General features: G+C 39.0%; 1 protein-coding gene across 2 annotated transcripts in view; it reads left to right on the top strand.

Moving 5' to 3' along the window:
• Positions 1-10,273: 10,273 nt before the first annotated feature.
• Ugp2 (UDP-glucose pyrophosphorylase 2) overlaps positions 10,274-27,972 on the top strand; it is a 53,306-nt gene continuing 35,607 nt past the window's right edge. Inside the window, exons 1-2 of one of the 2 annotated variants that reach the window (XM_021176333.2) lie at positions 10,274-10,532; positions 27,186-27,313. In XM_021176333.2, the coding sequence (XP_021031992.1) occupies positions 27,200-27,313 (114 nt within the window). In that variant the 5' untranslated portion in view covers positions 10,274-10,532; positions 27,186-27,199. Of the gene's footprint in view, positions 10,533-10,760; positions 11,345-27,185; positions 27,314-27,972 lie in introns of those variants that run through there. The other variant, XM_021176332.2, reaches the window with a different exon arrangement.

Genomic DNA, 27,972 nt, shown 5'->3' with positions numbered 1-27,972 from the left:
TCAAAGCTATGAGTTTTCCTCTTATCACTGCTTTCATTGTGTCCCATAATTTTGGGTATGTTGTATATTCATTTTCATTAAATTATAAAATGTCTTTAATGTCTTTCTTTATTTCTTCCTTGACCAAGTTATCATTGAGTAGAGTGTTGTTCAGCTTCCATGTGTATGTGGGCTTTTTGTTATTTTCATTACTATTGAAGACCAACCTTAATCTGTAGTGATCTTATAGGAGGCATGGGATTATTTCAATCTTCTTATATATGTTGAGGTCTGACTTGTGACCAATTATATGGTCAGTTTTGGAGAAGGTACCATGAAGTCCCAAGAAGAAGGTATATTCTTTTGATTTAGGACAAAATGTTCTATTGATATCTTTTCAATCCATTTGGTGCAAAACTTCTGTTAGTTTCACTGTGAATCTGTTTAGTTTGTGTTTCCCTGATCTGTCCATTGATGAGATTGGGCTGTTGAAATCCCCCACAATTATTGTGTGAGATGCAATATAGCTTTAGTAAAGTTTCTTGTATGAATGTGAGTGCCCTTGCATTTGGACCCTAGATGTTCAGAATTGAGAAGTTTTTCTTGGTAGATTTTTTCCTTTGATGAGTATGACTTGTCCTTCCTTATCTTTTTTGATGACTTTTGATTGAAAGTTGATTTTATCTAATATTAGAATGGCTACTCCTACTTGTATCTTGGGACCATTTGCTTGGAAAATTGCTTTCCAGCCCTTTACTGGCAAAGAATTTTACTTTACTGGAAAGTGTTTGTCTTTAACACTGAGGTGTGTTTCCTGTATGCAGCAAAATGCTGGGTCCCATTTATGTATCCAGTTTGTCAGTCTATGTCTTTTTATTGGGGAATTGAGTCCACTGATGTTAAAAGATATTAAGGAATAGTGATTGTTGCTCCCTATTATTATTGATGTTATTTTTATGTTTGGGTGGCTATCTTCTTTTGGGTTTATTGAAAGAAGATTACTTTCTTGCTTTTTCTATGGTGTAGTTTCCCTTCTTGTGTTGTAATTTTCCATCTATTATCCTTAGTAGGGCTAGATTTGTGGAAAGATACTGTGTAATTTTTGTTTTGTCATGGAATATCTTGTTTTCACCATCTATGGTAATTGAGAGGTTTGTTGGGCATAGTAGCTTGGGTTGGAGTTTGTGTTCACTTAGGGTCTGTATGAGATCTACCCAGGATTTTCTAGCGTTCATAGTCTCTGGGGAGAAGTCTGGTGTAATTCTGATAGGTCTGCCTTTTTATGTTACTTGACCTTTTTCCCTTACTGCTTTTAATAATCTTTCTTTGTTTAGTATGTTTGGTGTTTTGATTATTATGTGACAGGAGGAATTTCTTTTCTGGTCCAATATATTTGTTGTTCTGTAGGCTTCTTGTATGTTAATGGGCTTCTCTTTCTTTAGTTTAGGGAAGTTTTCTTCTATAATTTTGTTGAAGATATTTACTGGCCCTTTAATTTGGGGATCTTCACTCTCTTCTATACCTATTATTCTTAGGTTTTGTCTTCTCATTGTGTCCCAGATTTCCTGGATGTTTTGGGTTAGGAACTTTTTGCATTTTGCATGTTCTTTGACTGTTGTGTCAATGTTTTCTATGGTATCTTCTGCACCTGAGATTCTCTCTTCTATCTCTTGTATTCTGTTGGTGATGCTGGCATCTATGACTCCTGGTCTCTTTCCTAGGTTTTCTATTTCCATTTTTGTCTCGCTTTGTGATTTCTTCATTGTTTCTATTTCCAGTTATAGTTCCTGGATGTTTTTGCTCAATTCTTTTACCTGTATGGTTGTATTTTCCTGTAATTCATTATGGGATTTTTGTGTTTCCTCTTTAAGGTCTTCTACCTGTGTTCTCTTGTATTTCTCTAAGGGAGTTATTTATGTCCCTTTTAAATTCCTCTATCATCATCATGAGATGTGATTTTAAATCATAGTCTTGATTTTCTGGTGTGTTGGGGTAACCAGGGTTAGTTGTGGTGGGAGAACTGGGTTCTGATGATTCCATGTAGTCTTGGTTTCTGTTGCTTATGTTCTTGCACTTGCTTTTCATCGTGAGGTTATCTCTGGAGTTAACTGATCTTGCTGTCTCTGACTTTGGTTTGTCCCTCCTGCAAGCCTGTGTGTCAGTACTCCTGGGAAACCAGTTCTTTCCTGTGCTTGGAGGTGTGTAGGTACTCCTGGCAAGCCAGCTCTCTCCTGGCAGTATTTATTATTCAGTTTCGTGGCACAGGATCAGCTCTCCGTGCAGATGGAGCCTGGAAGACTCCTGTCCCAGGCCATGCTCAGTTCCTGAGTCCTGAGGAATCTGGGCAGGTTCCTCTGAGCAGCAGTGGTGATCCTACCTGTACTCACAGGCCTGTCCGCACTCCTGGAGGCTTGCTCCCTCCTGATGCTATTTGAGTATGTGGCAGATTATCTGCTACAGACAGAGATGGGAACAGGAAGGCTGTATTCTTTTTTTCTTTTATTATTCTATTGCTGTGTTTATAGCTTTATCTGATCTCTTTCCTTATGCTGGTCTATGTTAAGAAAGATTTATGTATCAACACCTGAAAAAAAGGAATCTTTGTTGCTTTAAATACAGTCTTCAATACACTCATTCCTATTGTTTGATTAACCTCAGCTTAAATTTGTTACTGTACAAATCTGACCAAAGTGACAGCATTGGTAGCCTGTAGATGTCTAGTGTTTGTCTAGAAGTCTCTGAGAATTTCCCACCTCCAGCACTGCTCTGCTGGTAACCGATCTCATTTTAATATCTCTTCCATCTAGTTCTCAGCAGTGGTGGAAAAGGCAAGCTTAGAATTGTCTTTCGATATGACTTACAGCTGTGAAGCACAAGAATAGATTTTTAGCCTGTAGGCCAGGCAAGACAGGAATACCCAGACTGGTTGCCATCAGTAGCTAGCAACCTTCCTGGTTGAAGTAATGAAAATATCCAATGGTTTCACAGGCCTTTCCCCAGTGAGAACAGCAGTATCTTCAGTAGCTGGTTTCTGAATCCCACAGCCATATTCCTCTACAATACATTTCCAACCAAAAAAAAAAAAAAAGTTTTTAGTCTCTGATGTACTTTCAATCTTTATACATATTTAAATGACTGCAAAAGAAATTATTTCTACAAGCTTTTTTTTGCATATTTTCTAAAGTTTCTTATGAATGATGCCTGTTTCCTGCATATACATTATCACAAAGTGGTAGTTTAGAACAACATATATTAATTCTCTCCCCTGTCTAGAATAAGTTTCTCTAAGTGTGACTCAGTGTCAGAAGTTCTGCCTACTACTGTAGGAGAGAGAGGCACAGAAAATCACTTCAAGGTTCCAGAACATTACGGAGGACAAACAGCGTGTAGCAGAATCAGATCCTCGGCAATGTTTCTAAATGGACTGTGCATGAAGCTACAAAGGTAGAACTTAGGTTTCAAGAGAGGCCACATGTGACACAGGCAGCAGACCTGGAGGGAAGGGATTATCCAAGCCTCTGGAACACAGACAATGCTGTCAAAGGCTGAATATGCTAGCATAGAACTACTGGGCTTGACGTTTTCCTTGCCATATTTCCATCTTTTTACTTTTATTTGTTTGTTTATTTATTTATCTGATACTTTCTTACCATTACCATAATCTCTCCAGTTTGGAACTGGAATGATGACTTTGTTTTAATGTGGGTTGGAATTATCTAACTCTTTTTAAAAATTAGCTGCAATCTCAGAAGTCTTTAGGTTTTTCAGAAAGGTCAGGACTGTTGACTGCACTCCTACTTTCACAGAGACCTTTGAAGGTGGACTAAATGCATTTCGCAGTATGAGATGCCCACAAGCACATGAGAATGTTATGATTTAGATATAAAATGACCCTCACAGGCTCACATCGGAGCACTTGGTCCCTGGCTGTCGGTGCTGCTGTGAGGAGTGGAGTCCAGTCAGAGGAGTGGGCCCTGATACTTATGGGCTGGCCCTGCTTTCTGTCCCATTTTTGTTTCCTGATCTGCTAAGATGTAAGCAAGCAGCCTCCCTTTCCCACCATCATGCCCTTCCTATTATGACGGACTATACCCTCAAATCATCAGGCAAAAGAAATCTCTCCTCCCTTGTCAGGTAACTGGTCACAGCAATGAGGAAAGCAATGCTTACAGGAGGATATGCTCATTCTTGGCTTGTGGGCCTGGATGACAACACTCTCTTCCTCTGAGTTCATCACAGTGCTTTCTTCTTCTTCTTCTTCTTCTTCTTCTTCTTCTTCTTCTTCTTCTTCTTCTTCTTCTTCTTCTTCTTCTTCTTCTTCTTCTTCTTCTTCTCCTCCTTCTCCTTCTCCTTCTCCTCCTCTTCCTCTTCCTTCTCCTCCTTCCTCTTCCTCCTCCTCCTTCTTTTTCTTCCTCTTCCTCCTCCTCTTCCTCTTCTTTTTCCTCCTTCCTCCTTCCTCTTCTCCTCCTTCCTCCTTCCTCTCCTCCTTCCGAATTCTCCTCCTCTTCCTCTTCTTCTTGTCTTCCAGTATTCCACTGACTACATGGGGAACTTGCAACTACATTTAGGATCCACCCAGAAAATCCAAGGTACTTTCTCCATCTGAAAACCTTAAATCACATTTGCAAGTTTCCGATTGTCACAAATGGTAATATCCACAAATTCTGAAACCAGAAGAAACTGGTTACCTTTAGGGATCAAAATGACTACCAACAACATGAAAGGATTATTATTTGAAAACCTTGAGCAGAAACTGAACATACCTACTGAAACATAAAATATGATGCAGGGTCTGGAAAAAATGGTCCAGCAAGTAAAGGCATCTGCTACCGAGACTGTCATCCTTGGTACCCACATACCAAATCAACTTTTAAAGGTTGTTTTCTGACTTACACACACACACACACACACACACACACACACACACACACGTTTAAAAATGTGATTCAGGGCTGGGCAGTAGTGGCATATGCCTTTAATGATAGCACTCCAGGCAGATCTCTGAGTTCAAGGCCAGCCTGGTCTATAGACCTAGTTCTAGAACTGCCAAGGTTAACATAGAGAAACCCTTTCTCAAAAAAACAAAGCCAACCAAACAATTAAACAAATAAAAAAATAAAAAAGATTAAATTTCTCATTTATATACTTTTAAAGACATGCCTGTCATTATATGGATTAAACACAACATTTCCTCTATTTTCATTTATTGTTTTTTTAATAATTTTATATGTATTTAAAAGGCAAATAATTCTTTACCAAGTCTAAAATACATGTTCAGATTCCCTCTAGGTTATCCCAGTGTTCCATATAAACACCATTTTTGTCTTTGTGCTACAATGAAGTAAATGTTGGGGAGTGTAACTCTATAAATTTAGAGAAGAGTTAGGGATATGAGCTAAGTTTCTATCTATTATTTTAGGAACTCTAAACATACTGTCTAAAATCTAGAATTCAGAAATATAGTTCATGAAAGAAATATAAGCATTTAGAGATATATTTAGAGATACATAGATGATGATCAAAAGGAAGATAGTTTCTTCAGTGGTTGGAGACTGGAGTAAAGAGAGCTGGGGCAGCCGGGCACCACTGCTCATTGTGAGCACTGTGACACTACTCTGTTGGGATAAGAAGATGTTCATCCTTATATTGAAATAATATTCAGTTAAAAGTAGCAGAACTTGCCGGGCGGTGGTGGTGCACGCCTTTAATCCCAGCACTTGGGAGGCAGAGGCAGGCGTATTTCTGAGTTCGAGGCCAGCCTGGTCTACAAAGTGAGTTCCAGGACAGCCAGGGCTATACAGAGAAACCCTGTCTCGAAAAAAAAAAAAAAAAAAAAGTAGCAGAACTTAACGTTTTTCCCTGTGGTTGTTCATCTCAATATGACAACTCTCTTCCTTTTCATTTTAGAGAGTGGAAAGTTACTTTTTATTCCCTAGTAATACTATTCATTTAATGACATAATTGCCCAATTATTTGCCTCATCCAAAGAAGGTCTCTTTAATATCTAGTTAGTGAGGTGGGTATAAAACTTTAAAATAAACTCTCTAAGTTAGGAATCAGACTTTCTTTATTTAATAATTCCTTCTGGTGCACTCACAGGGCATTTAATGAATTAGACCAGATGTGGAGGTGTCTGAAAAACCATCAAGTCACACAAGCTGTCTGATAGGATGCACAACAGGAAATGTGGTTGAAAAAGAAAAAAAAAATAAGATTATACCTCACAGCTGACTCTCTTCTTCTCTTCTCTTTTCTTTTCTTTTCTTTTCTTTTCTTTTCTTTTCTTTTCTCTTCTTTTCTTTTCTCTTCTTTTCCTTTTATTTGTGGATTTCAAAGTCAGTAAGAAAAATTTTACTCACCTAGAAACACATCACCCGGGTAAACCAAACAAATATTTACTTGTTCTTAGTTTAGTAAGAAATGTGCTATTTCTCAGTGAGCTCTTAAGAGTATTTCTAAATTATGCTCACATAGCAATCTATGTTTAATTCAAACCCCTGAAAACACATTTGGTATTTCTTTATGTTTATCCCTGGCTAGTACACTCAAGGGAATGAGTCCTCTGCCTCTAAAATCAAAAGAGGTCTAGAGATACAGTTAATAAAATAATGACAGATACAATTTCATGGGCATATCAATTCTTCTCAACATGTTCCCCTGGGGAATATGAAGAAAGGAAGAAGTATCAGATGTTGTCACAGTCAGAACATGCTCTCTTCAAGTCTCAATGGACAGCTAGGAGAAAACTGTCAACAAACATCAACAAACGTGCATTCTTAGGAGCCTAATGACTTAAAACCAACAAGACTGCTTTACCAACCCTTAGGTAACTATCTGCAATGTGAGTTGATTTATTTATTTTTTACATCTCAGTTATTTGAAATAAATGATGGTATTATGTTATAAAATTTATATAACTACTAAATACAATTTAAAAAGCAATTGTGAGAAATGAAAGTCCATGTCACAATTTAAATTCTCAACTTGTTTCAGCAAACTTCTTGTTTGGCAACAGGAAAGAATGAAGTCTTTCTCTTCCTCAACTACTTGGAAACCACATTCATTTTTAGACTGCTCACTCATTAGTAGCTCATCTCATAGATACAATTTGATATATTTTTCCAGTTAACCCAGTCTAATTATATTTTGATTCAAAAATACCTCCTTGTTAAATCTAGTCGGTAACTAGCAACTGCTAACAGTAACCTCCTGTCCTCTTTCCTGTGGGTGCCCAAGACTCAGATGAACAGACTGGAGCCAATATTGAGTGTCGGCAGGAGTCCAGCGGTTAATTGTTGCCTAGACTCTTGGCTCAAGTCTTCAGGCATGGCATAGAATTTTTCTTTATAACATGTTTTCTTTATAACAAACTGTGCTGCATTAGTTTTTTTTTTTAATAAAGAGCACAAGGAAGGAATGACAAAAATAAATAAAAATAGACCACACACTCTGCTTATCTTATACTTATTTAATACTTTAACAATTTCTAAATTACCCTGAGGGTTGGGGATATTGCTCCATCATGGAGCACTTGCCTATTGTGTGCCAGGCAATGGGTTTAATCCCCATTACCAAGAAAAAAAAAAAACCCAAACAACTAAAAACAACAAAACCTCACCTTATTATCCCTTATTAGATAATGCTCATGGTAAGCAGCTAATACAGCTTATTAAATCATCAAGATGTTGTATTTGCTGCTCTTACATACTTTGTTCCACATTCATATTCTAGGTGAAAAGCATAGAAAGTAAGAGTCATTACTTCTAAATATGAATTAGTAGTTCTTGAATAGTAGAGACCAGGATACAATACTATGAATGAAAAGATGTAACAACACCAAATCTATCACTCAATACACACTTATGGAATATTTTCCTTGTAGCAAATACTGACAAACACTACATCTAAAGAGGCAGCAAAGATTATGTTCAAAAACAAGGAAGCAGGCATTGGGTTTGTTGTTGTTAGAGTGTTATTGTATAGCTAGTGGCAGGGTTCTTAAGTAGCATGGCTGAGGCTGTGGGTTTGCTCACAAGACATAAGACCAGTTAAAACAAAGTTTTGCTTTGTTTTGTGTGTTTTTCATTTTCCTATGAGGAAGTAGGAAGATGGACTGAAGTAAATTAGAGGCAGGACTTCTGTGGCCCTTGGAGGACAGCACAGCTCACCGGAAACTGGCGTCCAGGTGTCTATTCTGTTTGTTATCTCACTTGACCTCTTTATCTGTAATCTGGCTTGGGGGAAAAGTGGCCAGGGTCTGCAGAGATGCCTTAGTAGTTAAGAGCACTAGCTCTTACAGAGTACCTTGGTTGGGTTCCTAGCACAGAGTGACTCATAACCTTCTTTAATTCCAGGTCTAGGGGATCCCATGACCTCTTCTGGCCTCTACAGGCACCAGACACAAACATGGCACACTCAATACACATAAAATAAAAATTCTTAAAAGAAAAAAATCAAACAGAAGAGACTCCCCATTCCAACCCCATCCCATGGCCATCCCCCATCCCCACCCACAGGTGTATGTGTGTGTGTGTGTGTGTGTGTGTGTGTGAGAGAGAGAGAGAGAGAGAGAGAGAGAGAGAGAGAGAGAGAGAGAGCTGAATGTAAAGAGAGAAACAAACAATTGGTTTATGGTCCTGAAGAGCCTCGGGTTTTACATCCCTATCCCGTGATTTGTCAACTGAGCTATTTTCCTCATTCTTAAGGAGTGAGAAACTCTATCTGAAGATCTGGAATTTAAATTCAAGCCCCTCTCTAAAGAAATTTCATTTGCAAGGCACTATATAAACATAGCATTTAGAAATGTGGTTTCTCTGGTGCTTCTGGCCAAAAGTCAACCCCTCACTATAAAGTTAACCACGTAAGCTGGGTAGTGGTTTACTTTCTGGGGACTTGTTTTAAAGCAGTGAATGCACAACATTCTTTGTGTCCTCTGTGTCAGTAGTTACTCAATCATAAATCAAGATGCCAATTCTTAGGAACTACCAAATGTTTTTTGCTAGATTTAAAGATCGTTTCTCCCCTCGTTAATCTTCTGTGGAAGTCAAAAATAACTGGCCATTCTATTATATAATAAGCCTGGAAAAATCAAAGATTCCTTGTTGCACGTAAGTTTTTGCAGGCTGACTTACATGAGGAGCCCCAGGTCTTTGGTTCTGTTTTAGTGCTTACACTGACTGATAAATACAGTTCATTCACTGCTGGAACAATTTCGCTACTGTTCAGAGAGGATGTAGAGTCTAAGCAAAAACTCCAGAGCAAGTGTCGTTATTAAACTGACGTCATTTGTTATTTTAGAAATTTTTTCATTTGGAGAAAGTTATTTTCTTAGCTGAGATATTTGGATGCCTAAGGTTTTTGGATTCTACATAAGCAACATGGACACTATCTTTTCCTGTGTTGTTCAATAACATTTTCATATGAACCCAAAGGACCGAATAATGAAAGCTCTCGCTTGTCTAGAGACTAATTTAGAAACTCTCATTTACCTTGGCTGAATAATGCTGTACATTTCAAACCCTTCTGGAAGTGCTTGGTTACAGAACCGACAAACCAAGTAGGGTAACGCGAGAATGTTAAGGAAGACAGGCAAGGCAGTCTTACAGGCTTATACGGTTGGCAAGACTAGCTGTGATTGGGCACACCTCAGGGAGTCCCCAGACTGGTGCCAACGTTCTGGCTTTTAACTTCATCTTTCTTTTGGAGACTTCAAGATCTATCATCAGCATCTTAAGGATAATAAGCCATTTTCACTTTGGCTAGAAAAGTAAACTCCCTATTCCAGCACAAACGGGCCCAGGAGTGGGATTCGAGGCAAGGCGAATAGTGATGGATCTTTCTAGAGAGCCTTTATTTGGCATTCCCTTCGACGCCCCCAGGCCCTCCTCCTGTTGGTGAGCCACACACATCCCATCCCTTTACTTGATTCTGAAAAGGTTGCCTTAGCCCTCCTCAAACCCTAACTGGTGGCAGAGCTTTTGGGTCCTCTTGAGAAGAGCCTCGCGTCCCTGAGGAAGGGGAGCTCAAGGTTTCCTCAACGGGCAAATTCTGGTGGAGTGCAAACACAAGCACACGCTTCGGTTTTCTCACACGCTCGTGGCATCTGCAGACAGCAAGCAGAGACAGACGTGCTTGGCACCGTGCTGCTGCCTGTGCAGCTCCCACGCGTGGGATTCCCGCCTTCGCTTCTGCGCCCGCCTCCCTCGGGCCTCGAACGCCCCGCCCCCTGCCACCTCCGCGTGTCTCATTGGCCAAGTCCTTAGGCAAACTTCGGCTCCGGACTGGCGGCTGTGCCTGTCGCTCTGAGCAGTAGGGACATTTCCGCATTGGGGGGGTTGGGGGGGAAGGAGGGGGAGGGGAGGTGTGTGGCGAAAGTGGGGGCTCCGGTGTCCGGAGGCGGCGGGCTGGAGGGTCAGGGGCTGCGCTCGCTGGCGCCAGGCTCCGGGTGTTTGCGTGTGACGGGAGCGGAGGGGAGGCCGCCTCGGCCACGCTCGTGCAGCCAGCGAGACCTGATTCCAGGCCCCCAACTTCTCAGCCCTCGACGGAATAGGAAGGTGGGTGTCGCTTAAGGGGCGGGCCGAGCGACCTCCTCGTGGGGTCCTGCTCGGAAAGGCGTGGCCGGGGGCCGACAGTGGGGCGTGGAAGAGTAGGGGGCGGGCGGGCGAGGGCGTGTCAGGGAGGGCCAGGCCTCCCGGGGGGTCTGGGCGGCCAGGCCNGGGGGCAGGGAGGGGGCGAGCCGGGCCCTGGTGTGGAGCGGCTGCGTAGGGGAGGGCGGCCAGTGGAGGCCGCGGGCAGCTGTCTGCCCGAGTGCGGAATTCGCAGCATCTCCGAGTCCCGGCTATTTATGGGCCGGAGAAAAGGTGGCGTTGCCCCTTCGCCGGCCTCCCCGCCTCCGGATCCGCACGGGGCGCCAGCAGCTCGCCGCTGGACGGCCGCCGGCGAGGGGCCTCGGGGTGCGGCCGGGGGCCTGCGGCAGTCCTGCCCTAGAGGGCGTGGAGACCGGAGGGCGGTGAAGCGGCTCTAGGTCCGCCTCTCCATTGATGAAATTTAAGTTCGTCTGGTTTTACCTTTTCCGGAGTCTCCAGTCGTCCCCTGTTGGTGTCGGGATCGCTGAGTAGCCTGGAGTTCCCTCCCAAGCTGAGTCGGTCCCACCAAGTTTTCCGTCTTCAGGATTTTTCTTTTTAAAGACTAGTTTTGATTTTTTTTCCCCCCGAATTCTTCTTTAAGTAGTTAAACATCGGAGGAGAAAGAACACTTCGGTTGCAGGGAAGGGAGAGAGACCTTCCTTACAACGTAGATTCTAGAAATTGAAAATTATAAACCAGATTATTTTAATAAAATCCTAAAATGTCGAGATTTGTACAAGGTAAGACATTTTGCTTTTTGTCTCTTGGCTGCTTCGTCCGATTTTGAATATTGGTAGTCTCTAAGTAAGTGGGGTAGTTTGTAACTGGACGTGTTCATTTGTGATACCGTTTGCCAGACCTTTTTGGTTAAATTGGTATTTAAGCTGCTTTGCGCCACTTACTGGGTTGGCATTTGATATACGTGTTTGTATGCCTCTGCGCCCTGCAGGGGTTATTTCTACCTTCTAAAATCAGTTTTAATAGTATTCTGACATCGTGGATAGTAACTGTAATAATCAAAACAGGATTTTGACTGCTGATTAATTCTTGTTCCCTTCTTGCAGTCGATGATAAGTTAGTTATCTTTGTGGGCCAAGGAAACCCAGAGGGCTAGGGACAGGCAGATGCGTTTGTCAAGACTAGTAGGAAGCTCTCCACTTTTCTGTGTGTACGTGGATTGAGTCTCAGAGTCATTTATTGCGAAATCAGTAGTTTGTAGACACTGGAGGTCATTCCAGTCAGAGAAATGACTTTGCTGCAGTGCTGTTAGCTTTTTCTTTTTTTTTTTTAATATAGAAAGATTATGCTTTCTTTAAATTTAAAAATTACCATCCAAATCTGTATGTGTGTAAATAATGCATTTAGCAAATACCTCTCAACCAAGCTGTAGCATTGCAATTGGGTGCTGCCTTAAACTTCTGTCACAAAACTGTATAGAGTTTGCCTCTAGATATATAAGAAACCTTTCCTTCCAGACCCCAGTGTGTGAAAGCTTCAGCCATCTTGCTTAATACATGCAATAAAGTTTGCAAACACGTCACGTGATCCTCAGTGACTGTCCATGCACCTTTCCCCTTTTCTTTTAAAGTTATGCTAGGGATGTCCATCATTTGACCCTGGAAATGAAAATGCCATACAGGCTTATGCCCCACTTTATTAACTGTTAATTTTTTCATAATAGATTAAAGGAATCTGCCTTCATTATTATGGAAACAGATGGGACCGTTATGCCTGTCTGCCTTCAGCACTAAGCTCAGAAATGTCATTTTGCCATTATGTTTGAAGTTGGTGTTAGAGTTGATATGAAGCTAGAGGTTTCTAAATCGAGAAGACACAGGTGGCTGTGGACATTGCTACCCACTTTTTAAAAGCCCATTATTTTAAAGTACTTCTACAGTTTTCAAAATATTGCACAAGTGTCAAAATGAAGAAATTAACGTGTTTGCATTAACTAAACAATAAACTCAGTCTGATTCCTATTTCCATGATGCAATTCAAGATGACACATTTGATTTAAGCAGGCAGTTTTGTACAAAAAGATGACACTCTCTCCAAATATGTTTAACTCAGTCCTGGAATGTATCATTGTGCAATTGTTGTATTTAAGTGTGAACTCTAAGTGTTTACCGTGGTTACTGTTAGAAATGAGAAAACTAATTGGCTAATTTCAGAGTTGTCTACGCATATCAGTTTTCAAGTATAAGAGTTGGAAACTTCTGTTTTCTCTTTTTTTTTAAAAGCAGTCCATTGCTGAACCTCCCCTCCCCTAGAAGTTACTGAGGCTTCTTCCCACTGGTTGTACACTGCCTGTGCTGCTTCACGGGGAAAGTGTTAACCAGTGCCAGGCCATAGCTATTTCAAGTCGTCTCGTTTAAGCTTCTGAGCCCTAAGAAGTACTTTACAGCTGATGAAGATGCCCAGAGATGAGCTGGGGAGAAGTCCTGGAACTCCTGAGCTGTGTACAGCTCCTGTCCTTTCCAACAACTTTCGTTGCTTTTTAGGTTAAAATTTTAGGAATGGCCTAGTCTCCAAATAGATTACCATTTTCTATAGACAAAGATAATACGTCCCTGGGAAAAACACGGTGTCTTGAAAGTAGATGTTCTAGAAGAATTTGTCACAGGCAGCAAATGCCCACAACCTAAAATGTTCTATATGCTTTTTCAGTAAGTTAGCTTACCATATGTTTTCGGCTGTAGGCTTTTATGACCTATCTTAAATTACATAAATACTGAGAAATACGAAAGGGCATAGACTTCAATATGACTCTTGTTAATAAAAAGTGACTTTTAGACACTTTTCTGAACTTTAGGTTCTACCTGGGTAGAGTTTGGAAATTGGACTGAGAGTATAATTCAGTGATGACACGCATGCTTAGTATGGGAGAGGCATTGGAATCCATCTCCTGTCCCTGCCTTCTCCACTGGGTCTCAGTGCTTATGCCGAAGGGTCATTGAGAAGTTTAAATGGGGTGCTGTACTAAGTGACTGAACTGGGTAAATAATGTGTGGCCATTATCTTCTACTCTTTTCCAAAATAATGATGGCTTTTAGATAGCATTGCTACTGATACGCCATCAACAGAAATTCACATAGTTTTTGATTTTCATATTCAGATTTAATATTCAGTCTGGTTACTTGAAAGTTGATATCTTTTAAAGAAAATTACTAAACAGGAGCTAAGGAGAGGGGAGGGCAAGGTTAAGCTTGGATAGCATAGGGGATAAATACAAGTTACAGTTTAAACGGTCGGTTAACAACTTTTTTTTTTTTTTGAATGTTCATTGTATGCCTTTCGCTGTATTTATTTTTCCCTTACAGTAGGTACTCAGGAGTCCGTAGATCTGGTGTTATGAACTATGCATTGGGGATCATTCTTTTTGGGTGATGATGATACATAAGGCTGCTGCACTTGGTCTGACTCCAAATCCAAGCACTACCTTTATAAGAATGCTGGGTTTCTTCTTCCTCAGCTGACCACTTAGATCATAAGAAGCTAGTTGGAAATTTATGGTTAGTAAAACACTTAACACCATTAGAGATGAGTTGTCTGCATAGCATTCCTGGGCCGGTGAAGGCCTAAGTTCTGCATATCTGCCTAAGTCTGTTCCTCAGGAGCCTGGTAGTACAAAACATGATAGGAGCTGCTACGTTCTTTTGCCTACTGTCTCGCTCTGTCTTGTTCTGCCGCTAGGATTATTCAGTGCCTCCACATTTCTACATAAATGAACACTGCCTCTTTCCTACCCGTCACATTTGGGGGTAGCATCAGCAGCAGATGTGGGGTGTTGCTAGGTTTGTCAACAGATGCCCTTTGGAATTTTTCTTTTAAAAAGTTGTGAGAACTGTCTTCCTAAATGTTTGGAAACTTATAAATGGTGAAGAGACTGATGGCTGCATAGCCATCCAGCTAAGGCTAGCCTATTTGATTAACACTGTAATTCTAGAAGCAGTTTCACAACTTTAAATATGCCCATTATCTATCTAAGCTGTGTAAAAATATCCCTTATTCTTAAAAACTATTCTTAAATATATAGTATATATTTAATATAATATTATATTTCAAGGAAATCCATATAAATACATCTGCATTCCTTAAAAAAATATTTGTGGCCTGTCAACTTTCCCATTTGTTGGAAATTTTTGACTCTTGGTGATTCCTGTTTGGTAGATGGCAGCTGGTCAACAAAGATCACTGCGCTGATTATAACTGACAGGATCTCAGGTGACGTTCTGGGCCTTGGTTGTCAAGTGAGCTTCAGCATAGTTCTTCACAAATCCTAAAACCTGTCACTTACCACTGAAATGATTCGTTTTTCCCCAGAAAGACTGTGGTATGGATTTAAGTCAGAAGTAGTACTCAAAGTAATGGCTAGAGCACCCTCCTTAAAGCTATAGATTGGAGTCTATGATGTTGCTAGAGGGCGGGTGTGTAAATTTAGTTCAATTCAGTCATAGTTGTAAATATTTAGAAAATTCAAACTGAAAAATTGGTCTGATAAAGTTTGGCTGTCTTTCATTTCTGCAGTTAAATTTCCCTTACTGAGCCTTTCTTCTAAGATTGATGATTTTAATTTATGAAGGACTACTGAGGAAAAAAATTAACAAAGAATATTAGGATATAAATGTTAATGGGTACACTTCTTGGAAGCCTCTTTTTATTTTTTGTTTATTTCAAGATGCAGTTTCTCTGTGTTACAGTGCTGGCTGTCCTGGAACTCTGCAAACCAGGCTGGCCTCGAACTCACAGAGATCTGCCTGTCTCTGCTTCCCAGTATTGGATTTGAAGGCGTATACCAGAACGCCAGGCTGGAAGCATCTTTTTAAAATCCTGAAGATACACTGAAAAATTCTGTAATAGAGTTTTTCTTAAAATACCATTTCACAGAAACCAGTGTATGTGTGCATGTGTTTGTTTATTGAGAGATGAATAATGGGAGAACTGGTGATAGGAATATAATTTGGCCTGATAATAAAAATGTTTTAAATAAAAGAACAAGAGATTTTCACTCTCCACCAAGCCTTTTTTTTTTTTTGGATACTTTTTGTACAAATGCAGGTATTACAAGTTCTCAGAAGTTTGGAAAGTTAATACCAGTAAGTATTTGGAAGTTAACCCCTCTTATTGATGAAAATGAGTAAAAGATGTATTAACTTCCTATAATGTTATTCATCCCAAAATTATTTGTATAGCAGAGAAAATGGTGGTTTTACCTCTGGATTTATGCTATTGGAATACATTCAAACCACGTTAGACTATGTTTGTGTGAGGATAATCAGATTTAAAATGAATGAAGAAAGGTGACGGTTTAAATCCTTTGATAGTGTGGGATTCTGTAAAAACGGGCCCTTTTGTAAAGACTATGGCCCTATTAAATCAACCTACAATTTCATCTCTAAAATAATCAATTTGGACTTGGAGAAATAGTGTTTGAATTGTGAACATTTTGGCCTTTTAGTAAATTCCCAGACATAGTCACTATTAATTGAAACAGTATTTCTTAGATCTCTAAAATTCTATCAGACATGGGTTTTCTATTAATAATTCACTAAATTCTTTGAAGTTGGCTAGCTAAACCATCACAAAAAATTAAACTTTGTGGTTTTTGATGGAACAACTTTGTGTAAAAACTCTAATAATGTTGCATTTGAAAACTGTTTCCAGGTGCTCTTGATTGGCGATGCAGGCATCTCATTTAGTTTGTGGTGAGATAATTGTCTAGGGCTCCAGCTCTGTCTCTGCCAATAGTTGCCATTGTTTATTTTTCTCAGTTATGGCCAAGAGAACTTGGTTGTGACTCCCTAACTATTTTGACAATCAAGGATTGTTTCTGAAAACCAGAGAGAAGCAAGCTATGTTGTCTTACTTAGCTTAAAGAAAAATGTTTCATTTCCCCAAACGTTCTTAGATATTTTTTTTGTTTTTATGTAAATCATGAGAGTTTCCCATTCCTTTGTGATTTTGCTTGAATCTTAAAAAGCAGTGGAAACCCATTCATCATTTTCATGGACCTGAAATAGTCATGTTTGCTTAGTCTACCATTTACTTGCTAGTCACCAAATTGTAAAAATACTGTTTTAGAGAACAGCTTTTCGAGAGCAGGCCTCCTTTCTCCTTGGCCACAGTAATCTGAAAAGCAATTAGAGTTGCTGCCCTGGCAAATGCTGATACAATATTTTATTTGTGTTATAGTTCTGCTTAGATTATAAGGCTTAATGCATACAGGAAAAAAAAACCCAGTTATATAGATCCATGCACTGTTTTAGGCTAATTCATACAAATGACTAAAAGATGAACCTTGGTAATAAAGTATAAATTGCCTAAATATTTTCATTGGTTTTTTTTTTTTCATTTTTTCCATTTCTCAGGAAACTAAGGGAAAGTAGAAGTTCGTAAGATGCAGTAAGATTGCTGTATGTTTGGTTTTAATATCACCTAATATCATATGATAGACAGTTGGGTTTCTAGTTTTCATATTGATTTGGTGGCATGTACCTGGAGTAATAAACTGTGTAATTGATATGTAATTCGATAGTGTGGGATTGAGTGGAGAATCTTCTCTCCAATTAAAAGAGAAGTAACCAGGGTACCAGACAACAAGGCCTGAGTACCACTTAGGAAGATCATCCTCCCTGAGCCCATTTCTTCATCCTCAAGGAGTTGGACTCACTGACCTTAAAGACCTTGCCAGGCTTAAAAATGTATCAAAGTATACTTATATCAAAATACAGGACTGGGCTGCTAGATAACTTTAGGTTCTTGGTAACTATATGTTACACTCCTTCCCCTTCTCAACAAAGGAGTGCAGTAGGCCCCTTGGCATGACTTTCTTCTCAGCTATTAAACCTCAAAAAAGTGATGTTATTTAACAAAGTTACTTTGTATGTAACATTTCTTCTTTGAGATTTTAACCTCAATTCTAGACTAGACATGTTGTTTATTTTGGAGTGTAATACTTGCTTAGTATTGCTTAGTATAAAAACATTGGATTCAATTCCCAGCACTATCAAAAGAAATGGACTATATTATATGAGAACAAGGTTAATTTTATGGAGAAGTTTAGTTTATGTGTATTCTACCAGTTTTTATATAGAGAACAATGCATGATTAGCAAAGTTCTTGATTGTTTGCATAGTAGTACTGTCACATCTGGTAGCCTTTCATTTCTGTTGTCACAACCATTTATTGTGTAGGGTTACAGCTCAAGAGTATTGCCTAATAGGAACAAAGTCCTGGGTTAGCTCTCTGGCAAGCATCACCCCAAGGGTTTATTAAACATTCGTATGGATCTCACCCCCCACACACACTGAGGAACACATTTCTATAAAGTTCTTTGTCAAGCTATATAATTGTGTGTTACTAGTCGGAGTCATATTATGTTCCATGCTTAAATCAGCTGGAAGGAGTTAAGACTAATCTGGGCCGGGTGCCATCTCAGAACAATCATGCCCTTGAGGTATAGAATTAGAGAAAAGAAGAACCAGGAACATGGCTGCAATAAACATTAAAATAAATAAAAAATTATCAAAGCAATACTGACAGTGTTTGCTTATGAGAAATGCATATTCTCTCTACTCCAAAACTGTAGAGTCAGCATGTCTGGGCGCTTGCCCAGGAATCAGTGTTTTAAATAGCTCTCCAGGTTATTTCTATACAGATTGAAGTTTTAGAAGGACTGATGGAGAAGTCAGAGTAGGAAAGTGCAGCCTTTATGAACTCTGTACTACCGTCAGTCATCCAAAGGTCTTCAGTCATCCAATCTGCTTGAAGATATTTCTGCATCATGGTCCCCATGACCTAGGGGTTAAGAGTACTTGTGGCTCTTCCAGGACCAGACTTAGTTCCCAGCACTCGCATGGTAGCTCACAACCATCTGTAAGTCCAGTTCCAGGGAGTGTGATGCCTTCTTCTGGCTTCTGTAGGCATGTACATTGTGCACATACACGGAACCAAGACACTCATACACATAAAATAAATGTATAGAAGTGTAGGAAAAAATAAACTCCTGGATCATGAATTTGTATTTACTTTAGTAGACTATGAAAAATTCATCAAATAAGGAAGGCATAATGTAATGGGATCAATTCATATCTCTTGGCATCACACGTGGTAGGTAGGTTGGTTAGAAGACCATTGTACTCCAGAACAGAAAATGAAAATGCTGAGGAGAATTCAGGTAGTGTTGAAAATAGAGAGAATGGAACTGTAGTGATCCACATAAGCAGCTTTGTAACTGAGGAGCCAACCTTGTGCCTGCACCTTAGTCTGGATGGTTAAATAGTGTGAACCGTGGGTGGGAGCCGGAAGGCCGAGAAGAAGACCTTAGTTTCGATAATGATTTCTGTTTTAGGTAACGTTGAGTTTGAGGTAGCCTGAGTATTCAGGTATAAAGGATCTAGAAAGTAGTAGAGAAGGTAGGATCTAGATGGGAGGTACTTATTTACAAGCTACCAATGAGCGCATAAGAGACAGCTGAGTGGGTAAAGGTGCTTGGCTCCAAGTCCATAGATGCACGTAGGAGAAGGAGAGGGCCGGTTCTGCAACTTGTCTTCTGACTTCATCCTGCAACTTCCAAATGTGAACTGTTAGGAGAAATATTTCTTACCAGTCATAAGAATGATGAGGGAATGAATTAAGAGAAAGAAAATGGTCTGGAGACAATCTTTAGGGAATTCAGTTGGAGAAAGGAGGAGCTGATTGCAAAGATGTCATATTTCTGGGTAAAACAGCCCAAATAAGATTATATATATATATATATATACATACACATATATATGTGTATGTGTGTATATATATATGTATATGTGTGTATATATGTATATACATATACATATATATGTGATGTATTTATTTTATGCATATGAGTACACTGTAGCTGTCTTCAGACACACCAGAAGAGGACATTGGATCCCATTACAGATGGTTGTGAGCCACCATGTGGTTGCTGAGAATTGAACTCAGAACCTCTGGAAGAGCAGTCAGTGCTCGCTCTCAGCCTCTGAGCCATCTCTGCAGCCCCCAAAGAAGAGCTTTGTAAGGAAGTGTCTTCACACGTGAATTTGCAGGACAGCAGTGGAAGTCCAGAGCATAGTTAGCTTGAGTTGGTAAGTCTAATCAGTGTATACTCAAGCTTCATTCATAGTCGGATCCAGTTGTGATGACATTGTGGGATTTTTATGTTTTTGTTTTTAATCCCTTTAATTTGAATACTTGTGTGGCAGAGGCTGATAGCTCTCTTAAGTTCTAGGCCTGCTTGGTCTACAGAGTGAGGTCCAGGACACCCAAGGCCATGTAGAGAGATGCTGTCCACAAAGAAAATAAAAAACGATATTTTGACTGTTGAGGTAGAATCAGTAGTGAGGTGGAGTAGGGATGGTTCCTCACCCTCTGCTGCTCCTGTTTTCCTGGTGTCTACTCTATGGCCTCTACTCTGTGAGATTAGCTTTATGCTTGAGGACATGAAGTTACTTTGTACCACCATTTAGAGTGTCAGAGAAAGGGTATCTTGAATACCTTCTAGTTGCCAAGTTAAGAAACAAAAGCAATTTCTAAATTGAATGCCTTCTGCCTTAGGCTTTTTTTTTCTGGGTTTCTGAGAGTTCTGTAATGTCATTATGACCCCACTCCCTGACTCCCTCCTGCATTTGAAGAGCTAAAGGTCCATAATACTGAAATTTCAATTCTTGTGCATAAGGAAGAACTAGATTATAGCAGGAGGTGGGGCTGAGAAAAATCAATTACTGCTTGGTTTGTATGACATTTCCTAAAGTATAATGAAACCAAACAAATAATTCTGGTAAATTCTAGTAAGCCCAGTTATTCTGCTAGTTGTATAGATAGGCTTTGGAGGACAGTGATGTTTAGGAATTTCTATCCCAAAATTTAAAGAAAGCCAAACTAGAGGAAAATGTACAGGATGTGGTGATTTACGGTGGTGGGGTGGATCTCAGGACAGGAGCAAAAAATGTTTGCTCTATAGACAGACCCAGCACCTGCCTGGTCTGTGACTTTGGGGAAGTCATCTCACTATTTCACCTTCAGACTCCTCATCCTGAGAGTGAGGAAAATAGAAGGGGAGACTGATGGCTTGCTTGCATCTTTAAAAACTCTTTGGTTTGTGACTATGCTTATGAACTGTTTGCTTCCTAATTTATTTTCTGTCTGAAGTAGTGGAAGATCAATTCTGCTTCCTAAGAAGTGGGAAGAAACCATTTATGAGGTTGGAAATCTTGCATTATTCAAGGGATTCTTTAATTGACCTTCTCTTAGAATCCCAGTTGCCACTGCAACTCAAGTGTAACTTGAGAATGTTAAATCCAAGAAAAGTCCTGCAGTTTGTACTTAAACCTTCCAGAAATTCCTTTTAAAAATTGGGATGAATGAGTAACTAATTGGCAAGGAAAAAAATGGATTTTAGATCTGTGCCTTCTGTTCTTTGCTGAAGCATGTAAGATTACTTCTTGTTGAACCAACTACCCTTCCATCCTTTTAATTTAATTTACTTTTTAAACAAGATCTCACTATGAAATTCAAGCTGGCTACTCCTCCTGCCTAATCATTTGAGTGCTGGGGTTTCAGGTGTATGTCACCATGCCCAGCTGTTTTTGTGTATATTCTTAGAAGCCCATCCTTATTCCTTAATCATTAAAAAGGTAATTTTATAGTAGTACTTTGTCCAGTGGAATAAAACGACAGCAGAAGAAGGGTGGAAGAGGGTAATAAGTTTGTTACCATGTTCTTTCCTTGTAGACACTTAGTATTTTGTAAACAGGATAGAAGGGATAAAAATTGTTCTCTCTGTGCATCTAGAACTTATCAAAGACATGGGAGAAATAAAAGTTAGAGTTCTTTTTTTTTTTAAACTCAAAATTGAATCTGTGTTTGGGATTTTTTGATGACTTACTAAGTTGGCAGACATCTAAAAGAATATCTTTCGGCCAGCCTTACCTAGTTCGGCTTAATAGGGAGAATGACTGACATGATTCTGAATATTTTCACCTTGAACCTTTTAAGTGAATAGGTAGGCTGTTCTGGACAGGGAGCCTCTAAAGTTATTGTTTATAATTTTCCTTGTTTAGCTAAATCTCAGATAGCTACTTTGTTATATTTAAACTTGGATTTACAAATAAGTTTTAGCTTCTTTGCCCAGAGTATAAGGTAAATGTTTCTCTCATTCATTGTTTTTTTATGGATATTATTATCATATCTAACTTCAGAAAAAAATTACAGTTGATAAATAACTTCTGTGTCTGACCAAAAAAAAAATGTGTTGTTGTTTTAAAATCATTGTAAGGCCTGGAGAGATGGCTCGGTGGTTAAGAGTACGGTTGCTCTTCCAGAGGACCCTGGTTCAATTCCCAGCAGCCACGTGACAGCTCACAACTGTCTGTGACTCTAGTTCCAGGGGATTCAACACTGTCACACTGGCAAAACTCCAGTGCACATGAAATAAAAATAAATGAATTGTTGAAAAAAATCACTGTATAGTTATTTGTGTTTAAACTAACCTGTGGCACAGAACAAAATAATTCATGTGTTTTAATGCATGCCTTTTTCTTCCTCTGTATTTAGAATTTTCTTCCAAATTACTTGTCAATGTTGTGAGAATTGAATATAGTAGAATTTCTTATTTCTCTTTGCTTTTGATTGTGGCTGCATGTGAATAGTTGCTTTAAGTTTCTTTTTTCCTTGATTTCTCTGCCATAATGAACTGTAAACTAACATAAATTCGTTTTCCCATTAAAGTTGCTCTTTGCCAAGCTGTTTTAACACAGCAACAGAAATGAAACAAAAATCCTTTTTGGCTGGACATTTAGTCCTATCTGTCTAGAGTTATCCCTGGAATTGTGAAAACATGTTGCCCTATTTCCAGTAAAGTCATGGGCTTTGGTTTTCACCAACAAAAGTAACCATAGAACTGAGCAGTGCATACTATTGCTGGTTTTCAGGCAATGCGTGTGTTCTGATCCTACTACTCAGGATGTAGGTTCCCAGGCCTCCCTGCTTGTTGGTTCTATTCTCAGGTATTTTCATAATTGGAGAAAATTTAGATCAATCCTTAAACAAAACTAAACAAACAAACAAACAAACAAAAATCCCAGCTTGTTCCTTACATTTCTACCATTATGATCTACTTTCTGGTCCATCACACCAAAACTGCTTTCAACTTTGGCTGTTGATTTACTAAAGACAGTCCCATCTCCACATGAATGAAGATTTTCCCTTGAGGATTAGTTCCACAGGCCCACCCCAGCCAATTTATACTTTTAACTTGAATGACAGTTTAGGGGCAGGAGGGGTTCTTGAGATAGATTCTTACTACATAGCCTAGCCTGGCCTGGAACTCACAAAGATCCACCAAGATCCACCAGTCTCTGCCTCCCAAGGAGCACACCACCACCACATCCAGCAAGGTGTGGTGGTCAGGTGGTGGTGGTGGTCGGGGGACAGTTTCTTTGTTTGTTGTAGGCAGGATTGAACACAGGTCTTCAGATACACTAAGCACACACACTACCACTGAACTAAACCTGAGTGGGAATTTAAAACAAAAAAGCCAAAGCTTTTCATAGAAGCAGCCTACTTCTGTGAACCCTATCTATGTCTTTCTTCTGTGTCAATCTCAGTCTGTCTGTCTCTCTCTCTCTCTTCCCTCTTCCCTCTTCCCTCTTCCCTCTTCCCTCTTCCCTCTTCCCTCTTCCCTCTTCCTTCTCCGTTTCTCCCTTCCTCCCAGCTTTTTAAGAAAGAGGAGAGGTATAAGTTGTCTTAAATGGCACAGAAATGCTTATTGCAGTGAATAACTTTTCAATATTTTTGTGACTTAATTCTGATAGAAAACCACCGTGTAGCATTTAGATAAAGCCCCATCTGGGTATGAGTAAGACCCAAAACTTTTGAAATACAAACCAATGTTTCTGATCAGTATGGGGCTGTGCTCTGGGTTGAAATGCATCTGGTCTCTTTGAGGACTCTAAAATGGATAAGAGCGATGTTTCTCTCTACTTTAAGATCCTGGTACTGGTCTCTACTTAGGCTCTCTTGAGTATATGCCATGATGCAACATCAAAGATTAAAAATCATGAATTTTGAAAAAGGCTCATATTTTACTCTATACTCTCTGGCCCTAAATACAAGCTTGGTGAAGGAAAATTTTGGCTGAGGTATAAAAGTTTAACCTCCAACACCATCCTACAACTAGACCTACTTTGTAGAAATCAAAGGTAGTGCTCTAAAGGCTCTAAAGGCCTGATGTCCAGGCCTCTGCCACTCTGTAACAAGATTGGAGGTGGTACTAAGAAAACTAAGCTCTAAAGGACACACTAGAAGTAAAGTTTCCTGCCATATATCCATTTCTCTGCTTATAGCACTCCCTGTGGAAACAATACTTGGTTGAACTCTCAGGGGCAATTAAAATTCATGATTCTTTTTTTAACAACCCTTAACAAAACAAGAAAAACTTGAAAGCTTCACCAGGAAGCCCCCAAACATTACCAGCCAACTGGTGCACATAGGACATACCTAAGTCTGTTTTCTGTCTTGGTTTCTTTGTCTTGTGGGAACTTGCGAAAAGCCTGATTTTTTCTCCTTGTGTCCTAACAGGTCTTTCTTCTACTTTTCAAATGGTTAAAACTTTTCTTTTCTCTAGGCCTACTGCTTTTTTACTGCCCAGAAATTATCTCTAAAACTTACCCAAATAACTATAGTAGCCTAGCAACATTCAATAATACAGAGCCTTGGGCTCCACAGACTTAACTGTTGAGCCTTGCCTTCTCAGTGTTAAACAACTGAGACATGGAAAACACGCTGTCACATGACCTACAGTTAAAGGTACTGAAGACAAATTGACAAAAGGCCCAAGTCAAATTTGTTCACTCCAAAGACAGAGATAGAAAGTTCTTTGTTAATGTTTGCCTCATTTGTGTTTATATTTGTTTTCATGCAATTATGTATCATTCTATGTTAAGACAACATAAAACTCAGTGGACCCTCAGAATTTCCCATAGTAGTTGAGTAAAACACTTGTGGCTACTTAAAATACCAACCAACAGTAGCAGTGAAACTATCTATATAAATTTGTTCCTTGTTGTGTAAGATAAAAATGGCTACGATGAGTCTTAAGACAATAATCACTATCATATTTTAAGGTAAATTAAAGACAGCCTTTGCCTATCTACCTACTATCTCATCTTGGAAAACAGGCTTTTCAACTTTCTTATCACTTAAGCTTTAAAAAGAAAGAGAAGGAGCACCTAAACACCAGTCTCGCTCAGCTTACTTAAAACTTTTTAACAATCAGGCTAGACTCTGTGTCTTTAAAAAATAATAAGAGTATTGTCTTTAAAAGTACAGATTTAGATTAAGAATGGCTATAAAACATGATATGGTCACCAGTCTAAAATACACTTACAAATAATACAAATATTTGATATTTTTTAAAATGTCTGTATATCTGACTGTCAGGGTGTGTATATATCTACAGTTGCTTCTGATTTTATAAAGTTACACAATACCAGATTGGATTATAATTAAATGGTCATGGTAATTAAAACTCTCAACTTAGCCCATATTTGTTTTAATTAACAATGTAAAATTTTAAAACAAAAAAGTAGATGAACTGTTGAAATGTTATTTGGTTGATTGTTGTCTCAGCTCTGATTCTGTGAGCAATCTAAACAAGACTGTTGCTTAGAAAATAAAGTAGCTCTAAAGGCATGCTGGCTTCTGCTCCAGGGTTCAACTCCCCATGGATATGTCCCCTATTTGGAAGATAATCTTCTAAGCTATTCTTAAAATTAAAATGGAGAAAGTTACTTGGCCCCATCTTTTAGCTCTCTTTTCTTTTTTTTTTTTTTTTTATTTTATGTTTTTGTTTTGTTTTGTTTTTTGTTTTTCTAAGGCAGGGTTTCTCTGTAGCCCTGGCTGTCCTCACACTAAAGAAGATCTATCTTCCTCTACCTCCCAGGTTGTGGGATTCAAGGCATGAGCCACCACTGCACAGCTGCTTTCTACCTTCTTTATATTATCTTTAAAGGACAAATTATTCTTTAAATAATATCTAAAAAGTATTTTAAATTTTATCAAATAATTTTAATAGTTTATCCTCAAGTATTAGACTTAGGTTTACTTTTAAAAATGTTTTTGCCAAGCTCTGTTATACAATTAAATTTTAAAGCAAGGTTTGTTTTTCAACACTTGGTAATTGACCTTTTGGGTCTTCACTAACTGTACTTGAAGAGTTACACTAATGTAAACGTAGAGACTAGAAAGGCAGCTAGTATTTTGGCCCTTGCCCCAGCTCATCTGTTGAGGATGATGCTACACTTCTCAGCTACTGCACTGGTAACTTGTCTGTCCTCCTGATCCAAAGATTGGACTCAAGACCACTGTACACTTTGTATACAAACAGTAGGGTCAACACAAAAGAAAAGTCTCCAGTACTTCCAAGGGAAACCACATAGTCAGCAGGGTGTTTACCCTTACCAGCTGATAACATAAATAATAAAGAAAAACTAAAGGAGCTAAGGGCTTCTCTCAAGTAACTCCTGTGGACCAGATCCTTGCCTAGCTCTTAAAAAAGAAAAAAAAAAAGAAAAAGTTAATTTGGGGCTATGTAAATGTAAATATACGTTTGCTTATAAATACCTAACAGAAAAGTAGAAACCAAAAAAAAAAAAAATTGTAATTATTAGTAATGATGCAAAAGCTAGACTTTAAAAGAGAGAGTAGTTCAGGTCTTATATAGGCCTTCCCATTAAGTCCTATATGTGGGCTACTAGCATTCCAGATAACTCTGTCTGCAACTATAATACAAAGATAAATTCTATCTATATGAATCTATTTAGATAGATTTTTTTAAAAAAAGAGTAGAGTGATTTTTATTCACTGATAATTTTTTATCACTTATTCACTGGTCTTTTTAAAGCTTCTGTACTAGGATTTTCAAGAACACAACTGATATAATGAATATACACATTGAATAAGTATTACATTTTAAATATATATATATATATATATATATATATATGTATATATATGTATAGAATGGCTTACAGGCTATGGTCTAGCTAGTCCAATAATGGTGGTATCCCAACAGCAAGTTCAGGAGTCTGGTAGTTGTTCAGTCCATGAGACTGGATTCCCAGCTGGTCTTCAGTATACTCTGGAATCCCACAGGTGTAGGTTCTTAATGGCAGTAAATGAATGAACTTAACAAGAGTGAAGGCTGGCAGGCAAAGAGCATGTCCTTTATATAGGCTGCCAGTAGAAGATGTAGTACACATTAAAGGTAGATCTTCTCACCTCAGAGATCCAGATTACAGGTGGGTCTTCCTACTCAAATAATCTAATTAAGCAAAATCCCTTAAAGGTGTACCCAGCCTCTTGGGTTTTAGTTAAGCTAAATGTTGTCAAGTTGACAGCCATCACTCTTTGTTTAGCATACTTCCATCTTGTTATAAAGCAAAGGCCAACAAGTTCTCAGACTTTGGTCCGTCTTGACTTTGACTAATCTGTAAACAACAAAATTCATAAGTTTCCTTGTTGCTGACTGATACTAATCAGTGACTTTATATTTTTTTACTTAAGATCTTAGCAAAGCTATGTCTCAAGATGGTGCTTCTCAGTTCCAAGAGGTCATTCTCCAAGAACTAGAATTATCTGTGAAGAAAGAATTAGAAAAAATACTTACCACAGCAACCTCACATGAGTTTGAGGTAAGGATTCAAGAGTGTCTTTTGCTTTGTGTGTCAACATGCATAATTGCTGCCAGTGGTGATTCTCCAGCCTGAAATGAGCACAGGATGTAACATCAGAAGTTAGCACTGTTGAACACTCTCAGATCGTTAATATTTGTTCATAGTTAAGCTACTTTCTTTTTTTTAAATAACTGAGGAAATTTTCCAAGTCCCCAAAAGAGCATGGACAGGATTACAGTTTATGTTGTGTTTGAGTATCATTGAGTATAGAGATGGTTACCATGTTTAGTCGGATCTGTAACAAGTTGGTCTACCAGCCATGTCCTCTCTGTGCCTTTTGCCCATAGCCAGTTCTAGCAGAGCTGTGCTAGATCTATCAGTTTTCCAGTTCTAGCAGAGCTGTGCTAGAGCTATCAGTTTTTCAGGTCTAGCAGAGCTGTGCTAGATCTATCAGTTTTCAGTTCTAGCAGAGCTGTGCTAGATCTATGAGTTTTCCAGGTCTAGCAGACCTGTGCTAGAGCTATCAGTTTTCCAGGTCTAGCAGAGTTGTGCTAGAGCTATCAGTTTTCAGTTCTAGCAGACCTGTGCTAGATCTATCAGTTTTCAGTTCTAGCAGAGCTGTGCTAGAGCTATCAGTTTTCCAGGTCTAGCAGAGCTGTGCTAGATCTATGAGTTTT

This window comes from Mus caroli, chromosome 11 (assembly GCF_900094665.2).
Source record: "Mus caroli chromosome 11, CAROLI_EIJ_v1.1, whole genome shotgun sequence".
NCBI lineage: Eukaryota > Metazoa > Chordata > Mammalia > Rodentia > Muridae > Mus > Mus caroli.
Note: the sequence above shows the minus strand (reverse complement) of the source record. Positions and strands in the feature narration are given on the sequence as shown.